Source organism: Anomaloglossus baeobatrachus, chromosome 9 (genome assembly GCF_048569485.1).
Source record: "Anomaloglossus baeobatrachus isolate aAnoBae1 chromosome 9, aAnoBae1.hap1, whole genome shotgun sequence".
Taxonomy (NCBI): domain Eukaryota; kingdom Metazoa; phylum Chordata; class Amphibia; order Anura; family Aromobatidae; genus Anomaloglossus; species Anomaloglossus baeobatrachus.
In genome coordinates, this window is record NC_134361.1 from 117,350,063 (window position 1) to 117,373,293 (window position 23,231).

The following is a 23,231-nucleotide window of genomic DNA, read 5'->3' on the forward strand; positions in this document are numbered from 1 at the left end:
TGCACTCAGCCCACTGACCCACAGCACACAGCCCACTGACCCACAGCACACAGCCCACTGACCCACAGCACACAGCCCACTGACCCACAGCACTCAGCCCACTGACCCCCATGCACTCAGCCCACTGACCCACAGCACACAGCCCACTGACCCACAGCACACAGCCCACTGACCCACAGCACACAGCCCACAGCCCACTGACCCACAGCACTCAACCCACTGACCCACAGCACACAGCACTCAGCCCACTGCCCCACAGCACACAGCCCACTGACCTACAGCACTCATCCCACTGACCCACAGCACTCAACCGACTGACCCACAGCACACAGCCCACTGCCCCACAGCACACAGCCCACTGCTCCACAGCCCACTGACCCACAGCACTCAGCCCACTGACCCACAGCACTCAGCCCACTGACCCACAGCACTCAGCCCACTGACCCACAGCACTCAGCCCACTGACCCACAGCACTCAGCCCACTGACCCACAGCACTCAGCCCACTGACCCACAGCACTCAGCCCACTGACCCACAGCACTCAGCCCACTGACCCACAGCACTCAGCCCACTGACCCACAGCACTCAACCCACTGACCCAAAGCACTCAACCCACTGACCCACAGCACATTCATTATAAGAAGTGGTTATCCAGGTAGGCACAGCAGATTTTAGGCTAGGAGTACACCATAGGTGTCACAGGACACTGAAATTGCAGTGTTGCATTGTATCTAATGATCTTCTATGAAGATGTCCTGCAACCTTCCGAGACTGAAAAATAGAGTTGCAAATGTCACTAAGCAAGTCAGATATTCTCTGTTGTTGGTTGTAACGCACACATGGCTCAAATGCTATAGACTTGCTATACACCTATAGACTTGCATGTAACTGGTTTGCAATTTGGCCATTGTTTGGGGGGAGGGAGGGTTTACAGCAAAATCACAGCAATTAGTCAGTGCAAGTTGCACAAAACATTGTTTGTCATGCAACTTTACTGAGACTTGCCATCACGTGACATGTGCTGCTGTCCAGCCTTAATCTTAAAAGGGCTTTTCCCATGAACAAAATTGATCATAATCAATAGATCTTGGAATAATAATAATTTGCACAATTGGATGTGGTTAAAAAACAAATGTTCCTGTGCTGAGATAATCTTATGTATGTGCTCCTGCTATGTGCTGTGTAATGGCCGTGTCTGACTGTACAGGGACATGGTCTGATCATACCGCAGCTCCTGGGCCGGAGAGGAAGAAAAAAAAAAAGTAAAACAAGCATTGCAACACAGGATCGCAATAATTAAGCATTTTTTTAAATACAGGCAGGGAAATGTTTTACCTCACAGAAAGAATCATCTATGATCCTGTGCTGTAATGTTTTTATACTCTTTTACTTCCTCCCTGGTCCAGGAGATGCGGTATGATCAGACACGGCCATTACACCGTAAATAGCAGCGACACATATATAAGATTATCTCAGCACAGGAACATTTTTATTTATTTTTTTTTAACACATCCAATTGTGTAAATTATTATTACAATATTTATTGACTGAAATGATCTTTAAAATTAACATTTTTAGTGGGAAAACACCTTAAGAGGATAGGTCAGCTGTAGCAAACACTTCGATTTTCCCATAATATAACATGATTAGGGCTGAGCGGATCTGAACTGTAAAAGTCCGGATCCGTGCGACTGCGGGCTGAGAATAACAGCCCCCAGCCGGCTTTATCTTGGCTGGGTATCAAAATTAGGGGGGACCACACGTCTTTTTTTTTTTTTTAATTTATTTAAATAATTATAAAAAAAAGCCACATCACCGACACACTTCTGACAGGAGCGTGCATGTGTTTCTGTGTACATGCACGCTCATGTTCAGAGAGTGCAGGCTGTGCCGACTTATGTCATGCCAGACTTGTACGAGTCTGACAGTGCATCACCGGCACAGCCGCACACTTCTGACAGGAACGTGCATGTGTTTCTGAAACACATGCACGTTCACTATACTGACCCGCAGACACTTTTACTGCTTTCCCCGCCCACCGGCCGTCCTGCCACCTGTGATTGGTTGCAGTCAGCTGACACGCTGCCACTCTGGGTGGGGGCGTGTCTAACTTCAACCAATTACACGCGCCGGTGGGCAGGTAAAACAATGAATATTGAATTGTCGGCTCCGGAAGGTAACAGCGTGACCCGGAAGGAGTTTGCTGCCATGACACAGCCTCGGGTGAGTACACCGCGCCCGCTCCTACCCCCCTATCCCCTCCACAAACGTTTTTAATCTCCGGATTCCAGTCCCCATAGACTTATTTGGGCACCGGAATCAGGAGCAGATCCGGATTTTTTTTTCAATCCGGCAGGGATCCGCCGGTCCGGATTTTGGCGGATTTGATCAACTCTAAACATGATATTATAACTTTCCTTACAGCTTTACATTGTCCTGTTTCTTTGTTATCCTACATGAACATTAAAAAAATTGACAATTGTACATTACTGTTTCTCTCTCCAATGGGCAAGTCCCTACACAGTCTAAAACTATAATCACTGATTTTCCAGTATGAGGATGTGTCACACGACAGCAGTACTCGGATTTTGTTGTAGATAAAACAGTCCGTTGCATGTAAGTCACATTATGTGTAACTTGCATTGATGCCTATAGTAAGGGTGTCGCATGTGAGCAGTGACAGAAAATCCAGCACATTTGGAACCATATGCAGTATATCGCAAGTCACAGTGCACCATCATAAGAAATCATTACATCCAGTGTTTCATAGTGTCGCAGTAATTTCAGAGTCAGATGACACCTGTGGCCCTACCCGAGGCATGTGCAGGAAATCACATCTCACTGGTGTCAAAATGTATCCCCAAATTTCAGGGAGGAATAACAAAATGAAATGAAACCGCACAAAGTTCCAGAGTTGTTATTTCATGAAGAATAGAAGTATTGACTAAAATAGGCATGTTAGGAGAATGGGCAGGTCCTCAGCTGAGATGAGCGGACCCGTGGGGGTTCAGTGCAGCCAGCCAGAAACTGTAGAGATGAGCGTTTCCATCGAGGTTCGGTATGCCGGCAGCAAACGAGCCTAGCTCCACAGGCTCCAGCTTAACCCAAACCCCGGATCAAGTCACTGATTGGCAGTTTGAGTCTCCGTCCACATGCAGCCAGCCATAATCTAATCCCTTCCAAGGGACAGTGGGCAAGCTTTTTCAAACTTTTTTTGCACACTACATCTGATCACGCTGTTGTTACCCCCAGTGTGGGCCAATCAAACACTGCAAGCGGCTCACACAGGGCTGAGCACCGAGCGTACCTGAGCACAGCTTTGTTTGCTCGCATGAGTTTTGTTTGGACGTACAGCATCCGAAACCCGACCCTTGATTTATAAATTTGGTGTTTGGGTGGAAAACCGAACTTCAGGTTTGCTCATCACTAATAAAAACAGATCACTTCTGGGGTTGGGTGGGTGGTGTTTTTCCATTTTTATATTTTTGTACACACTACATCTAATTATGCTTCTATTACCCCCAGTGTGAGCTGCTCAAACACTGCAAGCTGCTCTCACTGGACTCAGCACCGAGTGTACCCGAGCACATTGACGCTCTCTCCAGTAGTTTGCATTTGTAAAGCACCCAAACTTTATTTTTTTTGTACATTGTGTTTGATGCAAGCACCGAGTTCTCTCATCTCTAGTCGTCATTAAACCAGGCGTCCTGAGACTGACATGAAATCACCATGAATTTTCCTATGGGCGGAAAGTGAAATTTGGAAACTCTTGAATAGGCAGAGTACAGCTGTACAATGCAGAACACTCATAGGATTTTTATTAAAAAATATTTTTTCACTTTATTATTTTACTTTTTAGATTTTTCTGGCACTTTTGGAACCTGCATTAACTATCTATGATATAACATGGATCTATTTCTGAATATGGATTGATTCCAGACACGGACCTTTCTGGGGACTATATGCAGACCTCTTGGATCTAATTGAAGATTATCTTTCTCATGCAGAGTGTAATTTTTCTGTGGTGTGGTACTTTGTCCCACTATATCTGGGGTTAAACTTTGTATATACTTTACTGGGCTGCCCTCCTCTCTCTGATGTCAGCGTGGCTGCACTTCCGAGTTCACGGTCCCCGAGTTCCCCGACATCTGTATCGCCTCTGTGCAGGTGCGCGGGCCTGGAGACGCATCTCCGCCTGCGCACATGAGTGTTGATGGCTGGTGACTCATGGGAATCCTGGCATCCGATTGGTGCACCCACGCCAACAATGACGTCGGATGGATGAGGACGGTCCGGCACCATGTTTAAAAGCATGGACACGATGCAGTTCTGTATCAACCCCCCCGATGAAATGATGATACTATGAAAGATTGTCAAACGTACGTCGGGGTCCAGGCATCAGGGGACCTCTCTGCTGCGTCCATTGGACTTTGCACTTATGGATATGATGTATTCTCTTTGGACATTTCCAGTTATGTGAATGCTGTTAGGGCACTGTGCAATACTATCATGCAATAATTTTATGGTGATCTTTTAATACCTGCTGTTTACTTTTCACAACTAAGTGCTCATTGTCCATATTGCATTAAATGCACTGCAGCAGTTGTCTGTTTTCACATGATCTATCTATCCATGTTTTAAAAATACACTATCTATTATCACATGTTGTGTAGATGATCATTGTTATAAGGCTATGATAGATTTATGATACTTACATACGCTGCTATGTTATGCTGCTAGAGCGGAGTGTAATATTTATATTTTATATTTTGGTGGGGTTTATCTTTACCATTACTACTTGCTGCACTTTATTGAAAAAATGCAATACGCTTTACATCATTTGTAACAACGCTTTGATTATACTTCAGTATCCTTTTTCTGCCTGTACCCATTTTTTGTATACATAATTTTTGCATTGCCTTGTATTGGTTATTTCAAAACTGTACATCTATTTTCCATCCATGTCCATGGATTGTTTTGCCAATTTCTCTTTGTGCCAGTTCCAATATTAAACATAATTTTACTTGCACTATACTCTGGTTTTTTGACTCGTAGGACTTGTCATTTCCTCCTCATCACTGTAGGATTCTGCTTACAGTTTGGAAGTATTGATATCCAGCGTAAAGAGACCTCCAGAACTGAACTATCATATAAAGTTTTGTCTTTTCATTTAAAAGACTTTGAGAAAGAGAAACCTCATGCTATCGGCTTAAATGTCTAAGGGCTATTCATCAAATCTGACACTACCCCCTCTGTATACTGCAGATCGCCTCTTCATCTCAGTGATGCCGTCCTGTGTTTGTAGAAGTCAAACTCTCATGCAAAGTTTTCCAGTGCTGAATGTGTGCAAATACAGGTACGCCTCAGTGCAGACATTCAGTGATATTTTTACCCTTATGTAATACTCCTGGAAACAACTCCTCTTTGTGAGCTGCTTGGTCCTGGCCAACACTCTCTTCTACATCATGCCAATCACTGATTTCTAGAGCAGAGAGTGAACTAACAGATGTCCTCTCACAGAAGCCAGGCGTAGGAAATAGAGGGGCTGCTGCTTATTCATTGCCATTAAATTAGACCCTCAAAAGATGACGCTTAACTTAGTTGCAAAATTATGGAGAATAAAAGCCTGTAGTTTTATATAAACATGCCAACTTGGAAATCACCAGCTTGGCCCGGGGCTAAACATTATCTCAGAGCGTGGTATATAATGGTAACGGACAGTCGCAGTAATTATGCATCGGTCTTACGGCATCAATGCCTGGGAGTTTTTTGGATCTTCTACAGCGGCATGCTCTGTATTTTGTACTATCAGCGCACATGCCCTTCCACTTCATTGGGTTTTTATTCCTTTTTTTAATCATCCATTCAGGTCATCAGTATTATCATCAGTAAAACGTTAGTGGCTTACCTCTCTAAGTTTTTCATCACACAAGTTCAACATTTCTTGGGAAATCTGGGTCAAAGCATGTTTAGGTCCTGAAGTTTGAAAACAAACAAACAAACGAATAAGTAAAAGTAGAATGAAACCTTACAGATGATATGTCAGCGTTCCCTCACCATTATACAGGATGCTGTTCTTCACAATGAGCTCCACCTGCTCACGAAACTCCTCACGGGATGGATACATTCTCTTGCGCACATTTTCTCGTAGTGTTTGTAGGTCCATGGGATTGGTCACTATCTTGTAGTAATCCTTCACTACTTTAACATTTACAGGACTGTGGAAAGGGTAAGTCTTCAAAAGAAAAACATCATGTAAAAAATGTGTATTTATGCAATCAAAATACAACAAATGCGTTTTTATGGTGCATCTCGGCTTTAGAATAGTTCGGATAATAATATTCCTCATTGCAGAATAGTGTTTGGCTGAGGCTTTATAGCGAGTCACTTCTAAAGCCTGGATATCAAAATTCTGACATGAATCTTTCAGTAAAGAAACAAGCAATGAAGACTTGTAATTCTATGATTTGACCGCCATTAGCATGCTTCTCCATGTAATTATTTAACTTACATTGGCCATGTCTCTCATGTCATTGATGATGGACTCAAGGACTGATGATAAGGTGACCATAGGATCGGTTCTTCTACGATGTATCGACTTATGGGGTCGCTGAAAGGACAGGCAAAGGAGCACAATGTAAGCGGAATTTTCTACATTATATTTCAGTGACATCAGATCACATCCATGTGAAGAATATGCACAGTTGCAAAGTGACATGTCTTCAAATGAACGTTATTGTACTAGTTAAATAGCAAGGAAAATGGAGCCACTTCTGCTGGAATCTGTACATAGCCCTATTACAGGATCAGATTACTGCTAGTTACAGAGTGACTTGGTCTTCGTATAATGGATTACTGCCATTCGGTCACTTGAGAATACTTATCAGCTTCAATACAGTTAGATGGATACTGCTCATATTAAGAATTAAACAAAAAAAAATCCTTTAAAATTGTCTGTTGGACATGTGTTTTTGCCCACATCACATTATGCTTCACCTAAAACCACTTAACTTCCAGCTGTAAGGCAGAAAAATGCCCATGAAGGACTACACAAAAGCACATGCCGTACACCCATGCATGCTACCTTCCCCTCTCCAATTTTACGCATTAACCACTTCCAACAGCCCACAGACTTTATAAGTCTGGACAGTCCATACATTACTCTGCGATAATATTTAAAAACATCAATGCAGAGTAAGCTGCTTACACAAAATCATGCAGCTACTGCAGCAGGGAACCATTTGTAGGACACAGCCAGACTCCCCACAGAAAAGTCAGAGAGGATTTAGTACTGGCTGTGCTTTCCTGATTGACGTATACAGTGCTAAAAGAGAGTTGTGTATAGGTTATAGGTAGCACTGACCACGCTTCCTCTTTCTCACACGTGGCCATGTAATCACTGGTTGTAAAGACCAGGAGCTGCAGGGTCCTGACCCTTTCAGCTATCCTATGCAGGCAGGAGGCTGATTTTTTTCCTGTTACTAAGGCTAATTATATCAGCTCCAACTAGAAGGTAAAAAGCTATTTAAAATAAACAACCAAAACATTAACAGAATAATAATAACGCCTAATGGTCTTTTAAAACCTTATTGGCAGTGTGTAAAAAAAAAAATAAAAAACATTATATATACACACACACACACATATATATATATACACACATACATATATATGTGTATATATATATATTAATAAAAACATTTATTTCTTGATTTTCTTTACATTCCTTCCTCCAGATAAAATTCTCAACTAAAAAATTGTCAGGGCCCTTAACACATGTACAAAAATAAACAAAAATGTGGCTGATCAGCAACACTGGTGGTCGGGGGAGGGGGGGAACTTGGCGGTCAAGATGGCTCAAATCTGAGCACATTAAAGATTTTTTTCCCCCTTTAAAAAACAGATTATGCACTTTTAATGGATACATCACATTTAAAGATCTTACATTTAAGTAATCGCAATGCACAGTGCTCCCGACTCTTCTCTTCTTCTTCTGAGGTAACTGCTGTTTAGGGAACTTCAAGACCAAGGATTTCCTACGAACCTCATCAGCACTAGAAGAGGGGAAAAAAAGTAAGTTGTCAATTAATTCCTATATAACAAAAAAAATTAAAACAAGAGAGAAGAAGAGGATTTTTGACACTCGCCATAACTCTTTTGTAGTCATCACTTGGGGGACACAGGAAATCATGCGTGTTTACTGCTGCTACCAGGAGGCTAACACTATCACGTACACTTAATGAAAGAGTCACCTGCCTACTGCTGTCAGGCTACTGAGTTAGTGTAAAAGCAGTAGAAGTAACAAGAAGAAAGAAACCACAATAGAGAAGAACCGTAAAGCAGTCCCAAGTAGCGGGGAAACAAAAAGACACAGAACGACGCTGGTACCTAAATGACGAAAGGTAAGGCAATTCTATCACCCGAGCAACTGCTACTTGCAGCGCCTTTCCACCCGGCCTTTTAACAGCTGATGCAAAAGTGTGAACTCTGTAAAATTTGGAGAAAGTGTGGATGGAGGACCAGGTAGCAGCCTTGCAAAGCTACAGGACAGAAGTCTGATGGTGAACCTCCCACAAAGTCCCCACCACCTGGGTGGAGCGAGTCTTAACCTCAAATGAGGACACTGTCCATTTCCCAATACAATTCCAGAGTGGTAGAACAAATCCAGCAAGTGTTGCATCGTTAGAGGTGGAATGATCTCTACAATTCCGTTTTTTTTCGGCGTATAAGACGACTTTTTAACCCCTGAAAATCTTTTCAAAAGTCGGAGGTTGTCTTATACGCTGGGTGTCGTCTTATACGGCGGTGCACGGTGCTGCATGAGCCCGTTGTTTAGTAATGCCCTCCTACCGGTCCCCTTCTTACACACAAACATTATTCTCACCTCTTCTCCATTCCCGCAGTGACCTCAGCTGCTTCTTGTAGACCGCAAGGCACATAGACCCCTCCGCGATAGCGTCAGATGCACGGGGCTGCTGTCTGGATTCCTGGCTTTACTGCAGTTGAATGCTTTGCGGTGCCGCAAAGCATTCAATTGCAGTAAAGCGCTGACAGCAGCGGCGGCGGCCCTGTGTACAGGACGCGATCATGGAGGGGTTTATGGGCCTGCGGTCTGTAAGAAGCACTCCTCCATGATCGCATGTCATACACGGGGCCGCTGCTGTCAGCGCTTTACTGCAGTTGAATGCTTTACGGCACCACAAAGCATTCAACTTCAGTAAAGCCATGACAGCAGACAGCAGCCCCGTGCATCGGACGCTATCACGGAGGGGTCTATGTGCCTTGCGGTCTACAAGAAGCAGCTGAGGTCACCACAGGCACGGAGGACATGTGAGAATAATGTTTATTATTTGTAAACAACGGCATAATAGGGGACAAGAAGGGGACAGTAGAAGGACATTACTAAACAATGGGCTCATTACTAAAAGGGGGGGGTAAGGATGGGAACATTACTAAACAATGGGCTCATTACTGCAGGGGACATTACTAAACAATGGGCTTATTACTGCAGGTGAAATGAAGAGACCACCTTAGGGTACCGTCACACTTAAGCGACGCAGCAGCGATCCCACCAGCGATCTGACCTGGTCAGGATCGCTGCTGCGTCGCTACATGGTCGCTTGTGAGCTGTCAAACAGGCAGATCTCACCAGCGACCAGTGACCAGCCCCCAGCCAGCAGCGACGTGCAAGCGATGCTGCGCTTGCACGGAGTCGGCGTCTGGAAGTTGCGGACACTGGTAACTAAGGTAAACATCGGGTATGGTTACCCGATGTTTACCTTAGTTACCAGCGCACACCGCTTAGCTTAGCGTGTGCAAGGAGCAGGAGGCGGCACTGGCAGCGTGAGAGCTGCGGAGGCTGGTAATGAAGGTAAATATCGGGTAACCACCTTGGTTACCCGATGTTTACCTTGGTTACAGCTTACCGCAGGCTGTCAGACGCCGGCTCCTGCTCCCTGCACATTCAGGATTGTTGCGCTCTCGCTGTCACACACAGCGATGTGTGCTTATCAGTGGGAGAGCAACAAAAAAAAACGAACCAGGGCTGTGTGTAACGAGCAGCGATCTCACAGCAGGGGCCAGATCGCTGCTCAGTGCCACACACTGCGAGATCGCTAATGAGGTCACTGCTGCGTCACAAAAACCGTGACTCAGCAGAGATCTCAGTAGCGATCTCGCTGTGTGTGAAGTACCCCTTAGGAAGAGAAGAGTGTACTGGACACAAGATCTCCTTGTCCAAGTGAAAGACAATGAACAGAGAGTGACAAAAGAGAGCCACAAGCTCAGATACTCATCTTTCAGGCCTGTGGTTTCAACAGCCATGCCAGTTGAAGTGAACCACCAAAAATTCAGGTGGAAAAGGGGATTATTGGAAACAGATCTGGCAATTCCAAAGCCTCCATGGAACAACTTCAAGAAGGTTTACTCCTGCCACGTACAAGGATCTTCAGCGCCAGTGCGGTGCCATGAGGATGATGGGAGCCCCGTCTGATTTGCCTTTCTTGAACAACTTTGTCCACTCCAGGTATGTGAACTGTGGATATTGCCAGAATTCATGCGGCCTCCAGCATGGCTGGACTACTTTGCATTGCACCCTGATAGTTTATGCATGCAACGGCGGTGACATTGTTGAACTGAATCTGGACAGATGGAGAGCCGAAAGCTGGTTTTATCAATGGAGAAGGGACAGATGAATGGCTTTGAGCTCTAGAATGTTGATGGAACGTAGAACATGCAATTCTTCCAGACCTCTTACCCCAACAGATCTGGCGTCAGTTGTCACAACCTGCTAGTGGACTGGAAGAAAAGATCCAAGGCGAATGAGAAGGGAATCCTGCCACCAGACCAGAAAATGCTTGATGCTGTTGGAGTGTGACAAAAGGTGATCCAGGAAAAAGACAGACAGTCTTGTCCCAGTGAAAGAAAAGGAAAAGCTGCAGAGGCCTGGTATGGAACGGAGTAAAAGGAATCACCTTGATGGCAGCCACCATCTTGCTCAGGACGCTCATGCAGAAGTGGATGAGGAATAGAAATGGACTTCTCATTAAGCTGATGCCAAATCGATAAAACAGACATCCTGTTATATGAGATCAGAACTCTCGTTCGGACAATAACAAATAGCATCCCCTGAAAGACGGCAAGTTAAGCAGAAATCAGAAAGAACGTCAGTTTGTTGAAAATCCATCCAAAGCGAGAAAGTGTGATCTGTAGACTCTCTAGGTTCACCAAGTAAGTGAGCGTTGATACAAATGTCATCCAGGTAGGGATGACCACAATTTCCCGACACGCAAAATGGCCATGACTTTTATGAACACCCTGGAAGCCTTGCCCAGCCTGAAAGGGAGAGCAATGAACTGAAATGAGAGTAATAGCTAGCGGCACGGAGGAACTTTTGGTGTGCTGGAAAAATGATTTAGTGGAGATAGGCATGCTGAATGTCTACTCAGTACAGAAATTCCATGGATGCTTTGAAAGAATTAAGAAACTATCCTAAAACTCTCTCTCTGTTTGGTTGTAGTTATGCTACAAATGTCTGGTGGCTGGTCACCACCATGCTATGCACGCCTGATCTTGGTTTGCAATATATTCCTCCTGTTGGTAGCTGTACACATTCAGTTTCCTCACCCTTTCCACAGGCATTGCTAATTAAGCACCATACTTGGATCTGGTCCGCCTTTATCAATGGTTGCTCTCTGGCACTGGGAGGGTCAGTTCTGATATAGTCCTGGTATGTGTAGAGCTTACTCCACATGCTGGGACCTGGGCTGGCCTCTATCCACAATTGCCTCTTTTACAACATAGAAGCGGTTATATATACAGGTTACAGGTATGTGTGCTCCATTATGGTTCTGCTTTTAACTTTATCTAGGAGGCCGCATGGCACATGAAATACAGAATATAGAGTAGGACCCCCCTATTGAGATTTGCCGTGACGTTGGCAGGGGTGGCTCAAAGAATTGATCAATTATTTGCTAAAAATCTCATTTATATTACAGTACAGTTGGAATAAATCTGTGAATTTGCACTTTTTATATGATGCATGCCATTTTCAGATCGTGCTGGCTCCCCTCTCTCTATCCTAAAATGGCGCAGATAGACCTGGTTGTTCAGTAATTATAGGGCAAAGATTAGCTGGCCTGAGCAGCCATTTGGTACGACGGAAAGGTTTGAATAAAAACCTTTGAAGCACTCTTGTAAAAGGAACCAGAACAATTGAGCCTCAATTGCAAAATAAGAAGATGGCCTACAAAGAAATGCATGGAAGAGCGATGAATTCCATCTTGTATACTGAAGAGACAACTTCTCTGACCCAACCATCGTCTAATTCGGAGAGCCACGTCTCAGAAAAAAAGAGAATTTTGTTTACTTACCGTAAATTCTTTTTCTTATAGTTCCGTATTGGGAGACCCAGACCATGGGTGTTTAGCTTCTGCCTCCGGAGGACACACAAAGTACTACACTTAAAAGTGTAGCTCTTCCCTCTGAGCTTATGCACCCCCTGGTGAGCCAGTCCCAGCCAGTTTAGTGCAAAAGCTGAAGGAGAATAGCCACCCACAAGTAGAACAGAGCAAGAGCCGGAACAACCGGAGACTCTGTCCACGACAACAGCCGGTGATAACACGCAGAACAAGAAATTGCCAACAGGCAACAGGGAGGGTGCTGGGTCTCCCAATACGGAACTATAAGAAAAAGAATTTACGGTAAGTAAACAAAATTCTCTTTTTCTTTATCGTTCCTTTGGGAGACCCAGACCATGGAACATTCCAAAGCAGTCCCTGGGTGGGAAATAAACAGAAAAACTAAGAAGTAGGCAGAACCTAACTTCACAAGTGGGCGACAGCCACCTGAAGGATGCGTCTGCCCAAGCTCGCATCTGCCGAAGCATGAGCATGCACTTGGTAGTGCTTCGAGAAGGTATGCAGGCTAGTCCAAGTGGCAGCCTGACAGACTTGTTGAGCCGTAGCCTGGTGCCTAAAAGCCCAAGAGGCACCGACAGCTCTGGTCGAGTGTGCCTTGATCCCCGGCGGGGGAGGTACCTGAGTACTCTGGTAGGCGTCCGAAATGGTCGATCTAATCCAGGTCGGCTTAGAAGCAGGGAGGCCCTTGCGCCGACCTGTGGTTAGCACAAAAAGAGAGGTGCATCTCCTGAGCGCAGCGGTGCGAGATACATAGATCCGGAGAGCACGCACCAGATCTAGAGTATGCAGCGCTTTTTCAAAGCGATGAACAGGGGCCGGACAGAAGGAAGGTAAGGTAATGTCCTGGTTAAGGTGGAAGGGAGAGAGCACCTTAGGAAAAAAAGTCCGGAGTCGGACGGAGAACCACCTTGTCTTGATGAAAAACTAAAAAAGGTGACTCCGAGGAGAGCGCAGCCAAATCAGAGACTCTCCTGAGAGAAGTTATGGCAACTAGAAAGGCCACTTTCTGAGAAAGACGATACAAAGAAACCTCCCTAAGAGGCTCAAAAGGGGGTTTCTGCAATACCGTGAGGACCAAGTTAAGGTCCCAGGGATCCAAGGGCCGCCGATAAGGCGGAATGATGTGAGACGCGCCTTGCATGAAGGTGCGGACCTGAGCCAGCCGAGCGAGACGCCGCTGGAACAGTACTGACAGAGCTGAGACTTGTCCCTTGAGAAAGTTGAGGGACAGTCCTAGCTGCAGACCGGACTGTAGAAAAGACAGAAGGGTCGGCAAAGAAAATGGCCAAGGAGGATGGCCGGTAGAGCGACACCAGGACAGGAAAATTTTCCAAGTCCTGTGATAGATCTTAGAGGAGGAAGACTTACGGGCCCGAGTCATAGTGGAGATGACTTCAGGGGGAATACCAGAAGCCGTCAAAATCCAGGACTCAAGAGCCACGCCGTCAATTTGAGAGCCGCAGAATTCGGGCGGAAAAACGGACCTTGCGAGAGTAGGTCTGGACGGTCCGGGAGATGCCACGGCATCTCTACGGACAGTTGGAGCAGGTCCGGATACCAGGCTCACCTGGGCCAGTCCGGTGCAATGAGGATGACTCGACGGCCCTCCATTCTGATCTTGCGCAGGACTCTGGGCAAGAGAGCTAGAGGGGGAAACACGTAGGACAGACGAAACTGGGACCAGTCTTGAACCAGAGCGTCCGCGGCGAAGGCCTGAGGATCGTGGGAGCGAGCCACGTAAACAGGAACTTTGTTGTTGTGACAGGATGCTATTAGGTCCACGTCCAGAGTGCCCCATTTGCGGCAGATTGACTGAAACACTGCCGGGTGAAGGGATCACTCGCCACCGTCCACGCTTTGACGGCTGAGATAATCTGCCTCCCAGTTTTCCACGCCTGGGATGTGGACTGCGGATATGGTGGACTTGGAGTCCTCCGCCCATTGAAGGATGCGTTGTACCTCCATCATTGCCAGGCGGCTGTGTGTCCCGCCTTGGTGATTGATGTAGGCAACCGCTGTCGCGTTGTCTGACTGGACTCGAATGTGCCTGCCCGCCAACAGGTGGTGAAAAGCTAGGAGAGCTAGAAGCACGGCTCTGGTTTCCAGCACATTGATTGAAAGGGCTGTCTCGGACAGAGTCCAAGTGCCCTGCGCTCTGTGGTGGAGACATACCGCTCCCCAGCCGGATAGGCTGGCATCCGTGGTGAGAACGACGCCACCATTTGACCCAGCACCTGCATCAGACGCCCGAGGGTATAACGACGGGGCCTCAGGAGAGAGCACACCGCCAACCGGAGTGACAGCTGTTTGTCTAAGGGCTCCTGGTCCGTGGCGACAGAGCCACTAACCTGTGTAAGGAGGAAGGCCGCTTGTCCCAACAGCAGAGAATGTCCAGCTGCAGGGGGCGCAGATGGAACTGGGCAAAGGGAACAGCCTCCATGGACGTCACCATTTGACCCAGCACCTGCATCAGGCGCCTGAGGATATAACGGCGGGGCCTCAGCAGAGAGCGCACCGCTAGCTGGAGAGACTGCTGTTTGATTAAGGGCAACTTCACAAGTGCCGGCAAAGTCTCGAACTACATCCCTAGGTACGTGAGACTCTGGGTCGGAGTCAGAGTGGATTTGGGAAGATTGACAAGCCACCCGAATTGGGCTAGAGTGGCGAGAGTGAGCGAGACACTCCGCTGACAGTCTGCACTGGATGGAGCCTTGACTAGAAGGTCGTCCAGGTAAGGGAGCACTGCCAACCCCTGGAGGTGCAGAACCGCAATCACTGCTGCCATGACCTTGGTGAACACCCGAGGGGCCGTGGCTAACCCGAAGGGGAGAGCCACGAATTGGAAATGATCCTCTCCTATTGCAAAACGTAACCAACGCTGGTGTGAAACTGCAATTGGCACATGCAGATAGGCATCTCTGATGTCGATGGACGCCAGGAAATCCCCTTGGGTCACTGAGGCAATGACTGATCGCAGAGACTCCATGCGAAAATGCCGCACCTGAACATGCTTGTTGAGAAGCTTGAGATCCAGGATGGGCCGGAAGGTACCGTCCTTTTTGGGAACTAGGATGAGGTTTGAGTAAAAACCTCTGAACCGTTCCCGAGCGGGAACTGGTACAATTACTCAGTTTGCCTGCAAGGATGCCACGGCCTGTGAGAAGGCGGCGGCCTTGGAGCAGGGGGGAGTTGAGAGAAAAAATCTGTTTGGCGGGCTGGAAGAGAATTCTATCCTGTAGCCGTGAGATATGATGTCTCTCACCCACTGATCGGAGACTTGCTTTAACCAAGCGTCGCCAAAGTGGGAGAGCCTGCCACCGACTAAGGACGTGGCTGGAGCGGGCCGAGAGTCATGAGGAAGCTGCCTTAGTGGCAGAACCTCCTGCGGTCTTCTGCGGATGCGCTTTTGGGCGCCAATTGGATTTCTGATCCTTAGCTGAGTTAGCAGACGAGGCGGAGGGCTTAGAGGACGACCAGTTGGAGGAACGAAAGGAACGAAACCTCGACTGATTCCTACCCTGGGCGGGTTTCCTGGTCTTGGTTTGTGGCATGGAAGTACTCTTCCTGCCAGAAGCTTCCTTAATAATTTCATCCAGCTGTTCACCGAACAGCCGGGAACCAGCAAAAGGAAGCCCAGCAAGAAACTTCTTTGAAGAAGCATCTGCCTTCCACTCTCGAAGCCACAAGATCCTGCGGATAACGAGGGAATTAGCCGAAGCCACCGCAGTGCGGTGAGAAGCCTCTAGCATGGCAGACATGGCATAAGATGAAAAAGCTGAAGCTTGAGAAGTTAAGGCAACCATCTCAGGCATAGATTCCTTGGTGAGGGAATGCATCTCCTCTAGAGAAGCAGAGATGGCTTTGAGAGCCCACACTGCTGCAAAAGTCGGGGAAAACGCAGCCCCCGCCGCTTCATACACAGATTTGGCCAGAAGGTCAATCTGACGGTCAGTGGAATCCTTAAGTGAGGTACCGTCAGCCACCAACACAACGGTCCGGGCTGAGAGCCTAGACACCGGGGGGTCCACCTTTGGGGAGTGAGACCACTCCTTGACCACCTCAGGTGGAAAGGGAAATTGGTCATCAGAACCACGCTTTGGAAAGCGTTTGTCAGGACACGCCCTGGGTTTGGTCACAGCGGTCTGAAAACTGGAGTGGTTAAAGAACACACTCTTTACTCTCTTAGGCGAGGTAAACTGGTGCTTTTCTGCCAGAGAGGGTTGCTCCTCTGATACTGGCGGATTGAGATCCAGTACAGAATTAATAGAAGCAATCAAGTCACTAAGATCTGAGTCACCCTCGGAAAGATCGATGGGGTACATGGAGTTAGCCTCCGAGCCCCCCCGTAAGGGCATCCTCCTCATCTTGCGAGTCAGCTCTTGAATCAGAGCCGCGGGATGAGGAGGGGGAGGAAACCCTGCGCCTTCTCTTAGGAGGACGGGGTCTGGGACCTGATGATGAATCCTCTGTGAGCTCCGATGGACGGAGGTCAGAGGATAGGCATCCTAAAAGACTCTTAGCATTAGAGGCACCCTGTGAGGAGGGCTGATGCATATTCATCAAAGTCCTGGACAAAAGTCCCATGGACTCAGCAAATGACTGGGATATAGACCTAGAGAAGGACTCTACACAGGCCGGGGGTTCAGCCACAGGTGCAGAGGCAGCCGGAGAGACCACTGGGGGTGAGACTCCAGGCTGTGGCACCGCCAAGTTAGAGCAGACATCACAATGTGGATAGGTGCTTGGCTCAGGCAGCAGGAGCTTACATGCAGCGCATACAGTATAAAGCTTTGGAGCCTTGCTCCTCGTGTGAGACATGCTGCTGGAGTGGGGGCTCTGCAAGAGAATGAACCCCAGGGAGAATATACAGAGGTCCACAACCAGAGACCGGCTGTGGCTTACTAGACCGCGGGAAGCGGTGTTGTGTGCCCTCCAGATCCCGAAGCCCGGACCCCCAATGCACAGCACCTCAGCAGGGATGCAGAGTGCAGAAAGGCCCAGCGCAGAGTGAACTCTGCCTGAGAAATGGCCGCCGGAGCGAAGAGACGGGGCGGGACTTGGGGGCGTTCCTGTAGGAGAGCGGGAACTGGAGGGCCATAGAGACCTGCAGGGGAGGAGACACGCCCCAGCAGTGGGGAGTGTACCTCCCCTGTGCAGGACGGCCGCCGGGAGGAGCCGTGCCTGTCCCTCTGCATGAGTGACATGCGAGGGTAGTTAACAGAAACTAGGCCTCCGGCAAAGCCGGGGCCTAAATTTAAGCGGCGAGGCCGACGCGCAGGCACCATCGGCGCGGTTCTCGGGCGAAAGCTAGAGAACCCGCCGGAAATGCCAAAATAAATATATTCAGCATACTCTCCCCATACAATAAAGAACCGGGACCCCCAACATAAACGTCTCAGGTACTTAGCTGCTGAGACGCAGGGCCAGGTCCCTGGGGATGAGTGCTCCGGTCCAGCAGAATCCTCAAGGGGCTGTGGATGGAGACCGGTCTCCTGCCAGGCATGGAGACCGTGCTGGCTCCCACTTCAAGCCAGAGCCCAGGAGGGATGGTGAAGGAGCACGGCATGTAAGGCTCCAGCCTTGGAAATCAACCTTACAACACCGCCGACACAGTGGGGTGAGAAGGGACGTGCCGGGGGTCCAGACGTGGACCCGCACTTCTTCAATCTCTTCCAAAGCAAAAAAATCATGAGAATGCATGTGTGGATGTATGCCTCCTGAACACAAAGCAATAAACTGGCTGGGACTGGCTCACCAGGGGGTGTATAAGCTCAGAGGGAGGAGCTACACTTTTAAGTGTAGTACTTTGTGTGTCCTCCGGAGGCAGAAGCTAAACACCCATGGTCTGGGTCTCCCAAAGGAACGATAAAGAAAGAGAAGATGGCCTCCCAAGCGAAGGTGGCTCCCCTGTTGGGATGCCCCATCAAACGGAGGAAAACCTGTGGCCTTTCACTCTGAGGAATTATCTAAGTGGCCATGTGGATGCCAAGATGGTATTTTTTTGTCTTGAGGGGCAGTGTCTATGGAAGTGAACTATGTTTCGAAAATCTTTGGTGGTACACCTAACTCTCCTGAAAGATACTGTCTCTCCAGGGGAAGAGGGATCCGCATCCTGTATGTTCAGGAATTGGGTCACAATGTGAACAATACTGTCAATCATGTCTCTTAGCTTGAGCAACTGATCTTATTCCAGATCAAAGTCTGAGTTAGAATGATGGTCCGAGTATTGATGTGAATGAGCCTGGAGAAGGAGTAATGAGATGACGAGTGTAGTCTGGTATGACCCGAAATGCAAGGATATACCATACACAATAAAAGAATCAATACTTAGTCTTGAGGACCCATGAATACTATAAAAATGGAAAATGAGGATGCAGCACCATACAGATCGCCACTTAGATGTGGCTTTCTCAAATGCACATCTAAACTTCTCATGAGGAGCTGCCCTTTTTCTTTAAACTGTAGTTCTAAAGCAGGCTTTACACGCAACAACATCGCTAACGAGATGTCGTTGGGGTCACGGAATTCGTGATGCACATCCGGCCTCGTTAGCGATGTCGTTGCATGTGAAACGCACGAACGACCGCTAACGATCAAAGTTACTCACCTAATCGTTGACCGGTTGTTCTAATCCCGATTATCGTTGCTGTTGCAGGACGCAGGTTGTTCGTCGTTCCTGCGGCAGCACACATCACTATGTATGACACCGCAGGAACAAGGAACATCACCGTACCTGTGGCCGCCGGTAATGAGGAAGGAAGGAGGTGGGCAGGATGTTACGGCCGCTCATCTCCGTCCCGCCGCTTCTATTGGGCGGCCGCTTAGTGACGCCGCTGTGACGCCGAACGAACCTCCCCCTTAAAGAAAAGATTGTTCGGCGGCCACAGCGATGTCGGTGAAGAGGTAATTGCGTGTGACGCTGCCATAATATTGTTCGCTACGGCAGCAATTACCCCGTGATGCGCCACCGACGTGGGCGGGTGCGATCACTCGCGACATTGCTAGCGATGTTGCAGCGTGCAAAGCCCGCTTTAGTGTCTGCCTCCTGGTAGCAGTAGCATTGACCCATGGTTTCCAGTGTCCTCCAATGAAGGGCCCAATGTATATTTATTGAGGACTATCTCAAGTCGCACAGTGACGCTCTCATAGAAAAGGCAAAGTAATATGTAAAATGAAGGGAATTTTGTTTACTTACCGTAAATTCCTTTTCTTCTAGCTCCTATTGGGAGACCCAGACAATTGGGTGTATAGCTTCTGCCTCCGGAGGCCACACAAAGTATTACACTTTAAAAAGTGTAACCCCTCCCCTTTGCCTATACACCCTCCCGTGGATCACGGGCTCCTCAGTTTTGGTGCAAAAGCAGGAAGGAGAAAACTTATAAATTGGTCTAGGGTAAATTCAATCCGAAGGATGTTCGGAGAACTGAAAACCATGAACCAAGAAGGGAATTTTGTTTACTTACCGTAAATTCCTTTTCTTCTAGCTCCAATTGGGAGACCCAGACAATTGGGTGTATAGCTATGCCTCCGGAGGCCACACAAAGTATTACACTAAAAGTGTAAAGCCCCTCCCCTTCTGCCTATACACCCCCCGTGCTCACGGGCTCCTCAGTTTTGGTGCAAAAGCAAGAAGGAGGAAAAAATTATAATTGGTTTAAAGTAAATTCAATCCGAAGGAATATCGGAGAACTGAAACCATTCAACATGAACAACATGTGTACACAAAAAACAGGGGCGGGTGCTGGGTCTCCCAATTGGAGCTAGAAGAAAAGGAATTTACGGTAAGTAAACAAAATTCCCTTCTTCTTTGTCGCTCCATTGGGAGACCCAGACAATTGGGACGTCCAAAAGCAGTCCCTGGGTGGGTAAATAATACCTTATAATAGAGCCGCAACCGGCTCCGTCCTACAGGTGGGCAACCGCCGCCTGAAGGACTCGCCTACCTAGGCTGGCATCTGCCGAAGCATAGGTATGCACCTGATAGTGTTTCGTGAAAGTGTGCAGGCTCGACCAGGTAGCCGCCTGACACACCTGCTGAGCCGTAGCCTGGTGCCGCAAAGCCCAGGACGCTCCCACGGCCCTGGTAAAATGGGCCTTCAGCCCTGAGGGAACCGGAAGCCCGGAGGAACGATAAGCCTCGAGAATTGGTTCCTTGATCCACCGAGCCAGGGTTGATTTGAAAGCTTGTGTCCCTTTACGCTGGCCAGCGACAAGGACAAAGAGTGCATCCGAGCGGCGCAGGGGCGCCGTACGAGAAATGTAGAATCTGAGTGCTCTCACCAGATCTAACAAGTGCAAATCCTTTTCACATTGGTGAACTGGATGAGGACAAAAAGAGGGTAAGGAGATATGCTGATTGAGATGAAAGGGGGATACCACCTTAGGGAGAAAGTCCGGAACCGGACGCAGAATCACCTTGTCCTGGTGAAACACCAGGAAGGGGGCTTTGCATGACAGCGCTGCTAGCTCAGACACTCTCCGAAGCGAAGTGACTGCTACTAGGAAAACCACCTTCTGCGAAAGGCGTGAGAGAGAAATATCCCTCATTGGCTCGAACGGTGGTTTCTGAAGAACCATCAGTACCCTGTTCAGATCCCAGGGTTCTAACGGACGCTTGTAAGGAGGTACGATGTGACAAACCCCCTGCAGGAACGTGCGTACCTGTGGAAGTCTGGCTAGGCGCTTCTGAAAAAAGACAGAGAGCGCTGAGACTTGTCCCTTAAGGGAGCCTAGTGACAAACCCTTTTCTAATCCGGATTGAAGGAAGGACAGAAAAGTGGGCAAGGTAAACGGCCAGGGAGAAACACCCTGAGCAGAGCACCACGACAGGAATATTTTCCACGTCCTGTGGTAGATCTTGGCGGACGTTGGTTTCCTAGCCTGTCTCATGGTGGCAATGACCTCTTGAGATAATCCTGAAGACGCTAGGATCCAGGACTCAATGGCCACACAGTCAGGTTCAGGGCCGCAGAATTCAGATGGAAAAACGGCCCTTGAGACAGCAAGTCTGGTCGGTCTGGTAGTGCCCACGGTTGGCCGACCGTGAGATGCCACAGATCCGGGTACCACGACCTCCTCGGCCAGTCTGGAGCGACGAGGATGGCGCGGCGGCAGTCGGCCCTGATCTTGCGTAACACTCTGGGCAACAGTGCCAGAGGAGGGAACACATAAGGGAGTTGAAACTGCGACCAATCCTGAACTAAGGCGTCTGCCGCCAGAGCTCTGTGATCTTGAGACCGTGCCATGAACGTCGGGACCTTGTTGTTGTGCCGGGACGCCATTAGGTCGACGTCCGGCATGCCCCAGCGGCGACAGATCTCCTGAAACACGTCCGGGTGAAGGGACCATTCCCCTGCGTCCATGCCCTGGCGACTGAGAAAGTCTGCTTCCCAGTTTTCTACGCCCGGGATGTGAACTGCGGATATGGTGGAGGCTGTGGCTTCCACCCACAGCAGAATCCGCCGAACTTCCTGGAAGGCTTGCCGACTGCGTGTCCCGCCTTGGTGGTTGATGTATGCCACCGCTGTGGAGTTGTCCGACTGAATTCGGATCTGTTTGCCTTCCAGCCACGGCTGGAACGCCTTTAGGGCAAGATACACTGCCCTTATCTCCAGAACATTGATCTGAAGGGAAGACTCTGTCTGAGTCCAAGTCCCCTGAGCCCTGTGGTGGAGAAAGACCGCTCCCCACCCTGACAGGCTCGCGTCCGTCGTGACCACAGCCCAGGATGGGGGCAGGAAGGATTTCCCCTTCGACAGAGAAGTGGGAAGAAGCCACCACTGAAGGGAAGCTTTGGCTGCCCGAGAAAGGGAGACGTTCCTGTCGAGGGACGTCGACTTCCTGTCCCATTTGCGGAGAATGTCCCATTGAAGTGGGTGCAGATGAAACTGCGCAAAAGGAACTGCCTCCATTGCTGCCACCATCTTCCCTAGGAAGTGCATGAGGCGCCTCAGGGGGTGTGACTGACCATGAAGGAGAGACTGCACCCCTGTCTGTAGTGAACGCTGTTTGTTCAGCGGAAGCTTCACTATCGCTGAGAGAGTATGAAACTCCATGCCAAGATATGTCAGTGATTGGGCCGGTGTCAGATTTGACTTTGGAAAATTGATGATCCACCCGAAACTCTGGAGAGTTTCCAGAGCAATGTTCAGGCTGTGTTGGCATGCCCCTTGAGAGGGTGCCTTGACAAGGAGATCGTCTAAGTAAGGGATCACCGAGTGTCCCTGAGAGTGTAGGATTGCCACCACTGTTGCCATGACCTTGGTGAAGACCCGTGGGGCTGTCGCCAGGCCAAAAGGTAGTGCTACGAACTGAAGGTGTTCGTCCCCTATGGCGAAGACAAGGAAGCGCTGATGCTCTGGCGCAATCGGTACGTGGAGATAAGCATCTTTGATGTCTATTGATGCCAGGAAATCTCCTTGGGACATTGAGGCGATGACGGAGCGGAGCGATTCCATCCGGAACCGCCTGGTTTTCACATGCTTGTTGAGCAGCTTTAGGTCCAGAACGGGACGGAAGGATCCGTCCTTTTTTGGCACCACGAACAAGTTGGAGTAAAAACCGTGACCCCGTTGCTGAAGAGGAACCGGGATCACCACTCCTTCCGCCTTCAGGGTGCCCACCGCCTGCGTAAGAGCCTCGGCTCTGTCGGGGGGTGGAGATGTTCTGAAGAAACGAGTCGGAGGACGAGAGTTGAACTCTATCCTGTAACCGTGAGATAGAATGTCTCTCACCCATCGGTCTTTTACTTGTGGCAGCCAGGCGTCGCAAAAGCGGGAGAGCCTGCCACCGACCGAGGATGCGGTTTGAGAA

General features: G+C 48.6%; 1 protein-coding gene across 2 annotated transcripts in view; it reads right to left on the reverse strand.

Annotated features, from left to right (window-relative positions):
• Window positions 1–23,231, reverse strand: part of TAF1 (TATA-box binding protein associated factor 1) — a 175,647-nt gene that overhangs the window by 38,130 nt on the left and 114,286 nt on the right. For both annotated transcript variants that reach the window (XM_075323955.1, XM_075323954.1), the window contains exons 27-30: window positions 7,946–8,054; window positions 6,512–6,610; window positions 6,058–6,235; window positions 5,909–5,976 (exon numbers count right to left, since the gene is read on the reverse strand). In XM_075323955.1, coding sequence (XP_075180070.1) covers window positions 5,909–5,976; window positions 6,058–6,235; window positions 6,512–6,610; window positions 7,946–8,054 — 454 coding nt within the window. The remainder of the gene's footprint in view (window positions 1–5,908; window positions 5,977–6,057; window positions 6,236–6,511; window positions 6,611–7,945; window positions 8,055–23,231) is intronic.